General features: G+C 34.4%; 1 protein-coding gene across 3 annotated transcripts in view; it reads left to right on the top strand.

The window, feature by feature from the left end:
• Nucleotides 1-12249, top strand: part of LOC142345875 (cyclin-dependent kinase 10-like) — a 95964-nt gene that overhangs the window by 74058 nt on the left and 9657 nt on the right. For 2 of the 3 annotated variants that reach the window (XM_075398307.1, XM_075398306.1), the window contains exon 8: nt 3584-3864. The exons of the other annotated variant lie outside the window; for it this stretch is intronic. In XM_075398307.1, coding sequence (XP_075254422.1) covers nt 3584-3864 — 281 coding nt within the window. The remainder of the gene's footprint in view (nt 1-3583; nt 3865-12249) is intronic. 3 annotated transcript variants of the gene reach the window in all.

A 12249-nucleotide genomic window follows, 5' to 3' on the forward strand; every position in this document is an offset into this window, starting at 1 on the left:
CTATTAGAAACAACAGTTAAATTTTGTCTAATTTTATAATTTTTTCTAATATTTTTTCTTTGGTCATATTTTTTTCATTGTCTTGAAACTGCACGGCTACAAAGCCTATCGCAGATCTACGTTCAGATTCTAGTTTCGATCTACGATCAGATTCTAGTTTTTCTTCGGCGCAGTTGCACCCTAGTCCTGTTATAAGGAGGTTTAATCTTTTTTTAATAGCCGCGAAGCGATAGCGGCTATTATTGGGGACATCGTGTTTTTTTTTTTTTAAAATTCAAAGAATTTGAATTGTATTGGGGCGCTGTGTTTTTAAGATGTGTTCACACATTTTTCTATGACTTTGATCTTTCAAAACGGGATAAACAGGTAAAGCCCAGCGGGCATTAAGTTTCATTAGAGGCGTTTAGTGAACGTTAGTAGTCCTTCAAGTGCTTAGAGTAGGTCATTTTTAGTTTTTGGGCACAAAATGGTGCAATTTTATGTTTTGTGATTTTTAATATCCGCGTCCTCAATTCCAGGCGGCTATTATAGCGCTCCTAACTTTTTTTACAATCCGAGAATTGGATTGTACTGGTGCTCTGTCTTTTTATTTTTATAAAATGTTTTCATACCTGTTTTCAAGACTTTGAGCTTTCAAAACGGGATAATTAGGTAAAGCTCAGCGGGCATCAAGTTTCATTAGAGGCCCGCGTTTAGTAGTCCCTCAAGTACTCAGAGTGGTGAAGCTACTGGGAAGGCCGTAATTCAAGGTTAAAATATCATTTTTAGGAGTTTTTGAGCCTAAAATAATGAAATTTTTAGCACATTTTTGTCATTTTTTGGATTTTTTGTTAGACCAGTCTGAAATTGAGGTTTAATAAAGTTGATTAAAGTCCTTTGCAAGACGTAATTGCTTTTTCCGGCCACTTTAGGCTCTATATCTATTGCTACCCCAAACAAAAACACGGTAATTTATGCTAATTTTTTCAAATTGTTTGAAAATTTTTGTCATTTTTTGAGTTGCCTCAGACTTTGATGTCAAAAAAGCTCCTCTGGGGTTTAATAATAGGTCATTGCATAGTTTCTAGTGGTAATGAAGTGGTTTTGAACATTTTAACTTCATGAGTTTTACCAATTTTTTTTCAGATTTTCTGACATTTATTGTCATTATTCAAGTTTTCCAGCCTCAGGGGGCAAGAAGCCTCATCTAGGGTTTGCTAACAGCTTACTTAAAATATTTTTGGCCATGGAATGGTATTCAACATTTTAATATCTATCACCAATTTTTTTATAAAGTTTTTATTTTTGAAATTTTTGAAATTTTTTTTCAGTGGCCAGAGAATCTCCTATAGGGTTTGCTAGTATATTACTACATAGTTTCTAGTGGCAATAAAATAATTTTCAATTTTTTAATTTCGCAATTGAAGAAAATTTTTTAAATAAAGCTTGCAATTTAAAATTTTCGATTGTTTTCAAATTTTTCGATTTTTTTGTCATTCACTGAGTTTAACTATCTTTACTGGCCAACAAAACATTTTAAATGTTGTAGACGGTTTACAAAACAGAACTCCAGAGTTAAAAAAATGTTTTTTAATAGCCCTATTTTTGGAAATTTTCTTTCAATTTTCTCTTCTCAGTTTCTTGATGCATTTGTCATTTTGTCCAGTTTATCTACTTTTAGTGGTAGATTCATCTCTTTCAAGGTTTTTGCGTAAGTTAATGAGTATTTTGAAATGAGTCATATATGGTCTTCAAGTTAAAAGTTTAAAGGGTTTTAGCAATGATCGTTTTTTTGGTTAGTTTGTTTGATTCTTTTAGATTCTCAACTTCTGAGATTTTGTCTTGTTGGCTTGGATTGTTCAATTGATCTGCTGGTCAGGTTCATTAGTTCTGTCTTCCATTCAATTACTTGGATTGTATTTCAGGACTTGTCCTGCTATGTTTTTTACTTGGTCTAACAGATGTCTGTTTCGTCTTACCTTGACTTCTTGGAACTGATATTTTCAATGACTTACCTCACTCAAAAAATGACTTCTGAACTCACTTATGGAACTTTTGTCCATTTTTGTCCATTTTTGATACTTGTCCGTTCTCAAGTGCCAAAAAACCTATTCCACGGTCTGAAAATAGTCATTGTACGGTTGTTATATTCAATGGATTTGTTTTCGACAATTTAACCTTTCGAATTTTAAAAATTTTCTGATAAAATTTGCAATTTTTTCAAGGTTTTTCAAAATATTTGTCTTCTGTAGTTTTTCTTGCCCAAGTAGCCAGATAATTTCATACAGGGTTTGATAGTGTGTTATCAAATACTTGCTTGGGGGGCAATTGACTGGTTTTCAACTTTTCAATAGAACGAATTTCTATATTTTGAACTTTGAAATTTTTTATTAAAATTATTGCCTATCGATCTTTGAACCAATTAATTTTCAAAGGCTTGAAATTGGGTTACTGGATAGCCTCTAGAGACACAGAATTGATTCTTCAGATATTTATATCTCAATTTTCACCAAAGTTTCGTTAATCGATCTTCAAGGCCAATGAATTTTTTCAAGCCTTGCAGATATAATATTGCAGCAAACAAATTGGTTTTGAACATATCTTCGAAGTAGGTATATTTAAAGGGAGCAAATTTTGCCTTTGGGGTAAAGGCTTTAAAGTTTTAGCAATGATTTTATTTTTGTTCAGTTTGTTTGATTGTTTGTTTCTCAATTTTTTTAGATGATTTTGTTTGTTTTGGCTGGCATTGTTCAATTGATCTGATATTCAGGTAGAGTACTTCTAATTTTTTTTTCAGTTCTTTGAATTGTATTTCAGGGCTTGTCCTGCTATGTTTTCTAATTCGTCCATCGATGATTCTTACGGCCTGACTTCTTGGAATTGACTTCAGTGACTTCTATTGCTTTGCAGTTAAAATTGTGTGTGCGTCATTTCTGCTTTTAGGTCTATTGAGTGACTTACCTCACTCAAAATAATGACTTCTGAACTCACTTATGGAACTTTAAATTTTATGAACATTTTAGTTAAAGATCAATAGTGTGCATCTAAGTAGTGCCAAACTTATATGCCCTAGTTCTTGAGTATTAGTCTTGAGTTTTTGATTTTGAATATCAATTTTGAAAAAGCTCTCTTAGCGCTTCTTCCCTATAGACCGTATATGTCAAAAAATTGGCAGTCTGAATCTAACCCAAAGTGTAGTGGTCTATTAAACGACTGGTGGTCGATCTGTCTAACTTATTTCTTTAGGTGTTTCAATTCATTGAAAGTCACAAGAGTATATCGCGGCTATTTTCCGGCAATCTGCCGGATAAGTTTTTTTGTGTATTAGACATAATTCCAACCTCTTTGAATGGTTAATTTGGGTCTGAAAATATAGGTGTGTTTGCACTATCTTTTTTTCTGAGCCGTACCATATTGAGTGTCGGAGCAGTTGACTTCTGCTGTTCGATATTTAGGATTTGTCCTTCTTTGATGACATACAAAATTACAAAACTTTAAGTACACGCTTGAGTAAATTTTAAATTGAATTTGTTTTGCATTAAAATTTTTATCTGGTTTGTAATAAGATTTGCTGTTCGTTTTCTCGAACATTTGAAACGTTAAGGTCATCTGCCGAAGACTGCCTGATGAGTTCGTACTTCCGAGAACACCCTCTGCCTTCAGACCCATCAATGATGGCAACATTCCCAGAGTACAGAAACAAAAGACATCAGTCGCACCACAACACCTCCAGTCAAGATTTCGCAAAACAAAATTCAGCCCAGTCCGTAGTTACAAACTTAACATCCAGCCAGTCGCATCGGAAAGCATCGAAGAGGAATCACGACAGCCAACCTGAAGATACAAAACAACATCGCTCATCGCTGTCAAAGCATTCGAAATTCGGTCTCAACTTCTAAATTGTTTTGGTGCAATAATAACAATTAGTTTTTGTCATCAGATAGTGCACTTAATTTGCTTTGACTTACTAATGAGCTGCTTTACTTGGATGTCTTTTCAAACATGAGTTCTGAGTTCAAAAGAAACCAATCCAAGGTATTTTGTTAAGTGTTCTGGGGTTTATCAGATTTTCATTGAGTTTTAATTTTCATGGACGTTATATCTCGTGTATGATGTTTTACTCAAATACTCTGCTCTAGTTGTTTTAGTTGTTCTCCAGGTTGTCTTCGAACTCCTTGTGCCAAAAAAATGAATCCAAAACTGAGAGATCTTGTATATATTAGACCGTCTCATTTTAAAGGAAGTTTAATCCTACAGGGATTAAGTTTAGTCCTACAGCTAAGATGATTTCCTACAGCAAAAACGATTTATTATTGGTTCCAAAATTTGTTTATTAACGATCTACTTAAAAGCGTTCACTACGTATCCTTCGAACTAATTCTTTTTGGTGATTTCAATATCAATTGCAGAAAAAAAGGGAACAAAAAGCCCTAGTTGACGCGATTTTTCCATGCGCATTAGATATTACTAACAAAACAATTTCAACTAGGTACAGTAACGAGGGTGGTTAAGTTATTGGACTACTGTATAACAAAAAAGACGTTCATTAAAAGACCCATGTTTTGGAAACACCTTTTCCATCAGATCATAACACAGTTCTTTGCGTATCTAATCTCAAACATGTTGCGAATAATAAGCCTGTAAGAGTAACAACTTTCGATAAATCAAAATGCTGTGTAAAGGAATTCAATAAGCAATTCAAGCAGGCTCCATAGCGTCTTGTTTTACGGAGAAACGAACCCAAACCGCATGTTTTATTGTTTCCAAAAGTGTTTTCGAAATGTCCAAGAAAAATACGCATGTTTGACGGAAAAATTTGTGAGCAACTTTGAAGTCGAGAAAATCTGAGGCAAGAGTTTGTTAACTGTGAGAAAAGAAAAACTTTGAACCCTCAGAATCGTGATCTCTACCAAAAATATATGAAAAGCCAATGTGAGTCCTTCAATGAATTGAAAGAGGGGCGGTCCAAATACAATAATTTTCAAACCAATTACGCAACTCAGTAGAACCGAGACTACGAGGCCCTAGACTCAATGAAAAATTTGGGACTTTATCAACAATTTTCTCAATTGTTTTGTACATCAGATCTATATACCACTACTGAAAAATAGTTTTGGGACAAAAATGACGTATGAAATTAAAATTGTATTTACCACTATTATGGATTTACCACTTAGGGGATCTATAAGAGACCTAAACAGGGAAGAGTTTCTTTTATTGACAGTTCGAACTAAGTTTTCGATTTTTGAACTTATTGAAAAAGAAGTAATTGACGTGCTAAAAATCTCAAAACAAAAGAACCATTGGTGCCGTCACACATTCCTGCGTTTGCTCTCAGATTCGTTCAGCGTGATTCCTCGTTACAAAAAAGGTTATCCTCCAGTTCCATCAACTTACAGACCAATTTCAATAACTCCTGCTCATGCTTAAAATTAATAGCGCAGCAATCAAACAGGTGCCAATTTGAAAACAATTTTAATAGCGCAGCAATTAAACAGGTGCCAATTTGAAAACAATTTTAATAGCGCAGCAATTAAACGAGTGCCAATTTGAAAACGATTTTATACAATAAATAGTATGATTTTCGCCCTCATTTCTCAACTCCTGACGCGCTTCTCTAAACAACTGAGTTTATTTGCATTGCAATAGACAAGAAAGTTGCTGCAGCTTTTTCTATACAAAGCCTTTGATTCTCTATGGCATATCATATTACTAGAAAATTAACAAATTGCGATCGGTAAGAATGAAACAGATCTAAATAAATCATTTCTAAGCGGAAGGAAACACAGGGTTGTCCTGGACGATATTAAACCCGGCCGGCTTCACATGGAGCAGGCTGTGTCTTAAGGATTTTTCTTGGAGCCTCTAGATTTCATTCTCTAGATAATTGTTATCTCACAAAACTTTGTCGATCAATGTATAATGATACAATACGCAGATGATACGACCTTGTTATGCTGAATTCTCAGAAACCGCTAAATTGATGCTTGAATCGAATAATAAGAACCAATCAAAACAAATAAATCATTTTGTTTTCATTCAAACGAACCAATGTTCATTGTTAAAACGGCAATTTTTGTACTGTTCAGTGGATCAAGCGTCAACTCTTCTAGCAAAAACTAATCAAATTTTATCGATGGACAATGCGTTGAGTAATCATTAATTATTAAGTTCGCGGGTGTTCTCCATGATAATAAGCTCAATTTCAGAAAAGAAGTTGATCAAATTCTTTTAAAAAAGTGGCAATCAGCATTCAAACAACTCGTTATTTGAGAGATGTATTCCCAAGTCTCACCATAGCTCTTTTTGATAAATGCTTGGTTCTAAGCAACAATAATTACCCTTGTTTACTTCTGAATGACTGCAACAGTGAATTAAATACTAAATTGGAGAAACAAATCAAGTGAGTGATCGGGACTAGTACTGATCTCAAAAGGACTGCTCAGTTTACAACTATAGAAGAGAAATAAAATACCGCGCATCAGATGTCAATTAATGCAATCGCTCATTCCAATTTTTTCTACAAAATTATAAAAAAAATAGATAACATTTTCAACGAGCTTCAGTTCTCGAATTTTCTGAACAAATTCAACTTCCGGGCCTTGAGTCCGTACTCTTATACTGCGCAGGAACTGTTTTTACAAAAATAGTTTTTTATTCTAAACAGTGCGTTTGGTTAATAAGTACGATTTGGTTTGTTTTTAACTGCGCAAAACTCAGTTTTTACAAAAAATGTTTTTAAGTACGGTAATCTTTTATCATTTCGTTGCCTGGAAACAGCGAAAATGGAGAAACAAATCAAGTGAGGGATCAGGACTAGTACTGATCTCAGAAGGACTACTCAGTTTAATTTATAGAAGAGAAATAAAATACCGGGAATCAGATGTCAATTAACTCAATTTTGCTTATTCAATTATTTCTCAAAAATTTTAATAGATAAAATTTTTAACGAGCTTCAGTTCCCAAATTTTCTGAAGAGGTTCAACATCAGGGGCCATGAGTCCATACTGTTATACTGCGCAAAAACTCAGTTTTTACAAAAAAAGTTTTTAATTCTAAACAGTGCGTTTGGTTATTAAGTACGGTAACCTTTTATTTCGTTGCCTGGAAACAGCGAAAATGGAGAAACAAATAAAGTGAGTGATTGGAACTAGTACTGATCTCAGAAGGACTGTTCAGTTTACAACTATAGAAGAGAAATAAAATACCGCGAATCAGATGTCAATTAACTCAATATTGCTTATTCCAATTATTTCTCAAAATTTTTAAAAATAGATGAAATTTTCAACGAGCCTCAGTTCCTAAATTTTCTGAACAAATTCAAATTCAGGGGGCATGAATCCATACTGTTATACTGCGCAAAACTCAGTTTTTACAAAAAAAAGTTTTATATTCTAAAGAGTACGTTTGGTTTGTAAGTACGGTAAACTTTTTGTCATCATTTCGTTGCCAGGAAACCGCAAACTATAATCATTCAATTTAAAATTTTGAAGATCTGACGGTCTCTAGTAAGGTTAAATAAATATTTTTTCCCAAAATGAAACTAAATGTGCTGTGATTACTATTTATGATATTGATACACAAAAAAATTTCGTTAAACGACTGCCACACTTCACATAAATAAGTCTCTTTGTGATCAATAGACAAAGTATTCCTATTGAAGAAAACTTTAAGAAAGTCACAGTGATTGTTCTTAAAGCTGTTCTATTTGCTATCCTTTTTTTACTACTCGAGTGAAATAGTTTTCTGGGTGATTTTTTCTTGTAACTTGATTGCTTTTGCTCAGGCAGGAGTTTTGCCTAAATGACTCACCTAAACTTTTTTGGCTTTCTTTCTAGTAGTTAAGCCGAAAAATAAATCTTGTGCGCAATTCCAAGCTATGTTAAGTTATTGCAAACGTTACTATTTGGTGTTTTACAGTGGTATCTGGTTTTTTACAGTGAGAGTTGCAGTTGAGAAAAGGAAATGGTTTTAAATAATCATTGCTTTTCAATTTTTATGGTCAAGTGGATGAGAAACACGGATTATAATTTTAATTGCTCTCAAACAAAGTTTATAGCGATTATATTAGTCCTGTGGTCTTTGTATGCGATTTTTCGCTTGACCAATGTTTGGCCTGGCCCATTTAATTTTTATTTCTCGAAAGCGGGATAAACAGGTAGCGCTCTGGGAGCATTATGTTCTCTTAGAGCCCTAAGTCTTACTATTATCTAAGTATGCGATACATGGAAACTGTTTTGAGGAGACATTTTCATGGTGTGAGGGGCGGTTCTTAGTCACCCCCTATCTATCACCCCACTCAGTTGCCTCTCAACCCTCCCCGCAACCACAATCGCACCTCAAAACCGGCGGTTTTGGACCCGCCTCTCCTCCAGCTCTCCCACAACCCTACCCAATCACTTGACCCCCCCCCCCCCATCGCCTGACTCCCTCCCCCTCTCCGCTCACACCCACTAGGTTCATCACAGCTAACTACTACTACTACTGAAGCCCATTGCTCGCCATTCCATGGAGAGCAATTCGCCCGACGTTAGTCGGTTATGTTTGAATAATTCAACACAAGATTTTAATTTTGATTATATTTACATTTATTATTAAGTCAATACAGGATTTTATTTTTAATAATTGAATAGTGTTAATTTCTAAATGTGGGACCACAGATGAGAAGAACAACTTTTTTTTGTTCGAACCCTTTATGTAAGGCCTATGTATACCTGCCCTGCTTTCTATTGTTAAGCCATTTTTGCCCGATAGATATCTTGTGCGGAGATATACAAAAAATGGTATTATTAGAAAACCCCAATCAATTGTTGAAGAGAAAATATCAATTTCTTAATTTCTTTAAAAAATTAGTTGCCAATTCTTCATTTTACTCACCACAGTACATGTAAAGTTATTTTGAGATCTGCAATAGATACTAAAAGTCTCAATTAGCAGTAAACAGATTCAGTTGTTTCCACGACCAAAGTAAGAAATATGGAAAAGAACCAAAACATTGCGAAAAGCCAAAAAATATGGAGAGAATTAATAGATAGCAGATGGGGCACTATCAAGGATTAATTCAACCTCATTTGTCAAAAGCTGATAATAAAATTTATCTTAAGACATCAAATAAAATCTCCACATGTAAGTTTTTGTGATGTTCTTCTGATAATTAGCGTTTTTTCATTTTGACTAGACATTACAATTGTGATTCAGCTCCTTGTCATTTTTGAGACTGTTGGATATTTACGTTTGAAAAGTTTCTCAGAAAGAACCGATAAATTTTTATACAAAATCTCTATTCGTTTGAAGAATGTTTGCGTCTGTTCATTACAAAACTAAACTCACATCGTACAGAATGTATATACTCAGCATGGTCGCTGTTTTCCACGCACATGTATGCGTGCAAAAGTTAGCGACGCGATTTGGGGAGATTGGTTTCCAATTTAAACATTTCTACTGTCACCACAATTCGCTTCAAGGATTTAGCGAATTTTGGTTCGATTTATTTACATTTTGTCTACAATGTTCGTTTTGTCACTGCTTTCACCAAATGTTGTTTTCAAAACGTAATGCTATGAGAAGAACAAATGTTTTTTCAGGAAATCTTTTTGGAAAATTTTCTTCGAACATAATTTTCTTAATCGGCGTCGATGTTCAACTTGTATTAAGAAAATAATTTTTCACCAAAAAGTTACGCTCTGTGGAAATAAGTTGTAAGATTACTGAAACTTAGTAAATACATTTAGTTTCAGAATCTAATCAGTTTTCCAACAAAAAATGCAACGATTAGCGAGAAAAAGTTGACATTGACCGGCTTATGTATTGGTTTTTCATGCCGCCCGTGTGCTAGGAAGAAAAGTTTCTTCTGTATGCAAACGCTTAGTTTCAACAAATTACTTCTGTATGCAAATTACTTAGTTTCAACCTTTCGTTTCTGAAAATTAGCTGCAGTTCTTACTGTGTAGACGTTACTATGGAGCGTTTCTAAAAACACGGCTTTTTCTGTTGAAATTTAGCCCTTAATTTTTGTTAAGATTTCCATAAATTTTTCAGATTGGAATAGATTTATTCAGGTTGACATATTTAATCGCCAATTTCTGAGTCTTTTGTTGGAGGGGTTGATAATTGGCAGTATCAGTTAAACTATCAATAAAATTCAGTAGCTTATTTTTATGTTTACGGTAAGATTTCAATTTTGAACAATTTCCTCGCTTGGACTTAGTTGTTTTGGTCGTTGGAGTGTTCACGGAGAGTACTTGCAAATAAGCTGGTGGGTTCAGTAGTCATGACCGATGCTTCAATAGGACTCTTTGAAGGAGGATTTCTCGTGGGTGACAAAGGTTGTGTGGATTGAAAAGAATCTTCGGGTCAGAATTAAGGCATAGAAAACAATCAAATTATTATTAAACTGGCTGAGTTTACTGAGGTTTTGGTCGCAGATGTCCATCGTCTTAGATCAGATACGAAGCAAATTTCTTCATGGTTAGCATCGAATTGTCTGAAATATGAAATGTACAAGGAAAAAGCAACAATATGATGACACCTTTAGGAAGCAACTCTTCTCAGAAAGCTACATTTTCATTAGTTTCAAATTAAAGGAAACAAGGCGGCTCGTTAATGTGCGTTCGCACATGATGTTCCGACCCGAGCTCATCTACATTTTTGACTTAATTGTCAACCAAATGAAATAACAAAAATAGATGTTTGAGTTTGTAACAACCGTTACACAACCTATCTACTAATTGAATTACATAATGCCATGCCTTATTACAGTGCCAATTATATCTGACCTTAAAGAGACAACGAGACAAAAAAAATAACGAAAAAAATTAGCGAAAACAAAAAAATTTCATGGCAAAAACTGAATATCTAAACTTAAAAGCACATAGTAACAACGTCGAAATGCAGTCAAGATAAATCTATCACCCCACTCAGTTGCCTCTCAACCCTCCCCGCAACCACAATCGCACCTCAAAACCGGCGGTTTTGGACCCGCCTCTCCTCCAGCTCTCCCACAACCCTACCCAATCACTTGACCCCCCCCCATCGCCTGACTCCCTCCCCCTCTCCGCTCACACCCACTAGGTTCATCACAGCTAACTACTACTACTACTGAAGCCCATTGCTCGCCATTCCATGGAGAGCAATTCGCCCGACGTTAGTCGGTTATGTTTGAATAATTCAACACAAGATTTTAATTTTGATTATATTTACATTTATTATTAAGTCAATACAGGATTTTATTTTTAATAATTGAATAGTGTTAATTTCTAAATGTGGGACCACAGATGAGAAGAACAACTTTTTTTTGTTCGAACCCTTTATGTAAGGCCTATGTATACCTGCCCTGCTTTCTATTGTTAAGCCATTTTTGCCCGATAGATATCTTGTGCGGAGATATACAAAAAATGGTATTATTAGAAAACCCCAATCAATTGTTGAAGAGAAAATATCAATTTCTTAATTTCTTTAAAAAATTAGTTGCCAATTCTTCATTTTACTCACCACAGTACATGTAAAGTTATTTTGAGATCTGCAATAGATACTAAAAGTCTCAATTAGCAGTAAACAGATTCAGTTGTTTCCACGACCAAAGTAAGAAATATGGAAAAGAACCAAAACATTGCGAAAAGCCAAAAAATATGGAGAGAATTAATAGATAGCAGATGGGGCACTATCAAGGATTAATTCAACCTCATTTGTCAAAAGCTGATAATAAAATTTATCTTAACAGACATCAAATAAAATCTCCACATGTAAGTTTTTGTGATGTTCTTCTGATAATTAGCGTTTTTTCATTTTGACTAGACATTACAATTGTGATTCAGCTCCTTGTCATTTTTGAGACTGTTGGATATTTACGTTTGAAAAGTTTCTCAGAAAGAACCGATAAATTTTTATACAAAATCTCTATTCGTTTGAAGAATGTTTGCGTCTGTTCATTACAAAACTAAACTCACATCGTACAGAATGTATATACTCAGCATGGTCGCTGTTTTCCACGCACATGTATGCGTGCAAAAGTTAGCGACGCGATTTGGGGAGATTGGTTTCCAATTTAAACATTTCTACTGTCACCACAATTCGCTTCAAGGATTTAGCGAATTTTGGTTCGATTTATTTACATTTTGTCTACAATGTTCGTTTTGTCACTGCTTTCACCAAATGTTGTTTTCAAAACGTAATGCTATGAGAAGAACAAATGTTTTTTCAGGAAATCTTTTTGGAAAATTTTCTTCGAACGTAATTTTCTTAATCGGCGTCGATGTTCAACTTGTATTAAGA

This window comes from Convolutriloba macropyga, chromosome 9, assembly GCF_964194025.1.
Source record: "Convolutriloba macropyga chromosome 9, txConMacr16.3, whole genome shotgun sequence".
NCBI classification, from domain to species: domain Eukaryota; kingdom Metazoa; phylum Xenacoelomorpha; order Acoela; family Convolutidae; genus Convolutriloba; species Convolutriloba macropyga.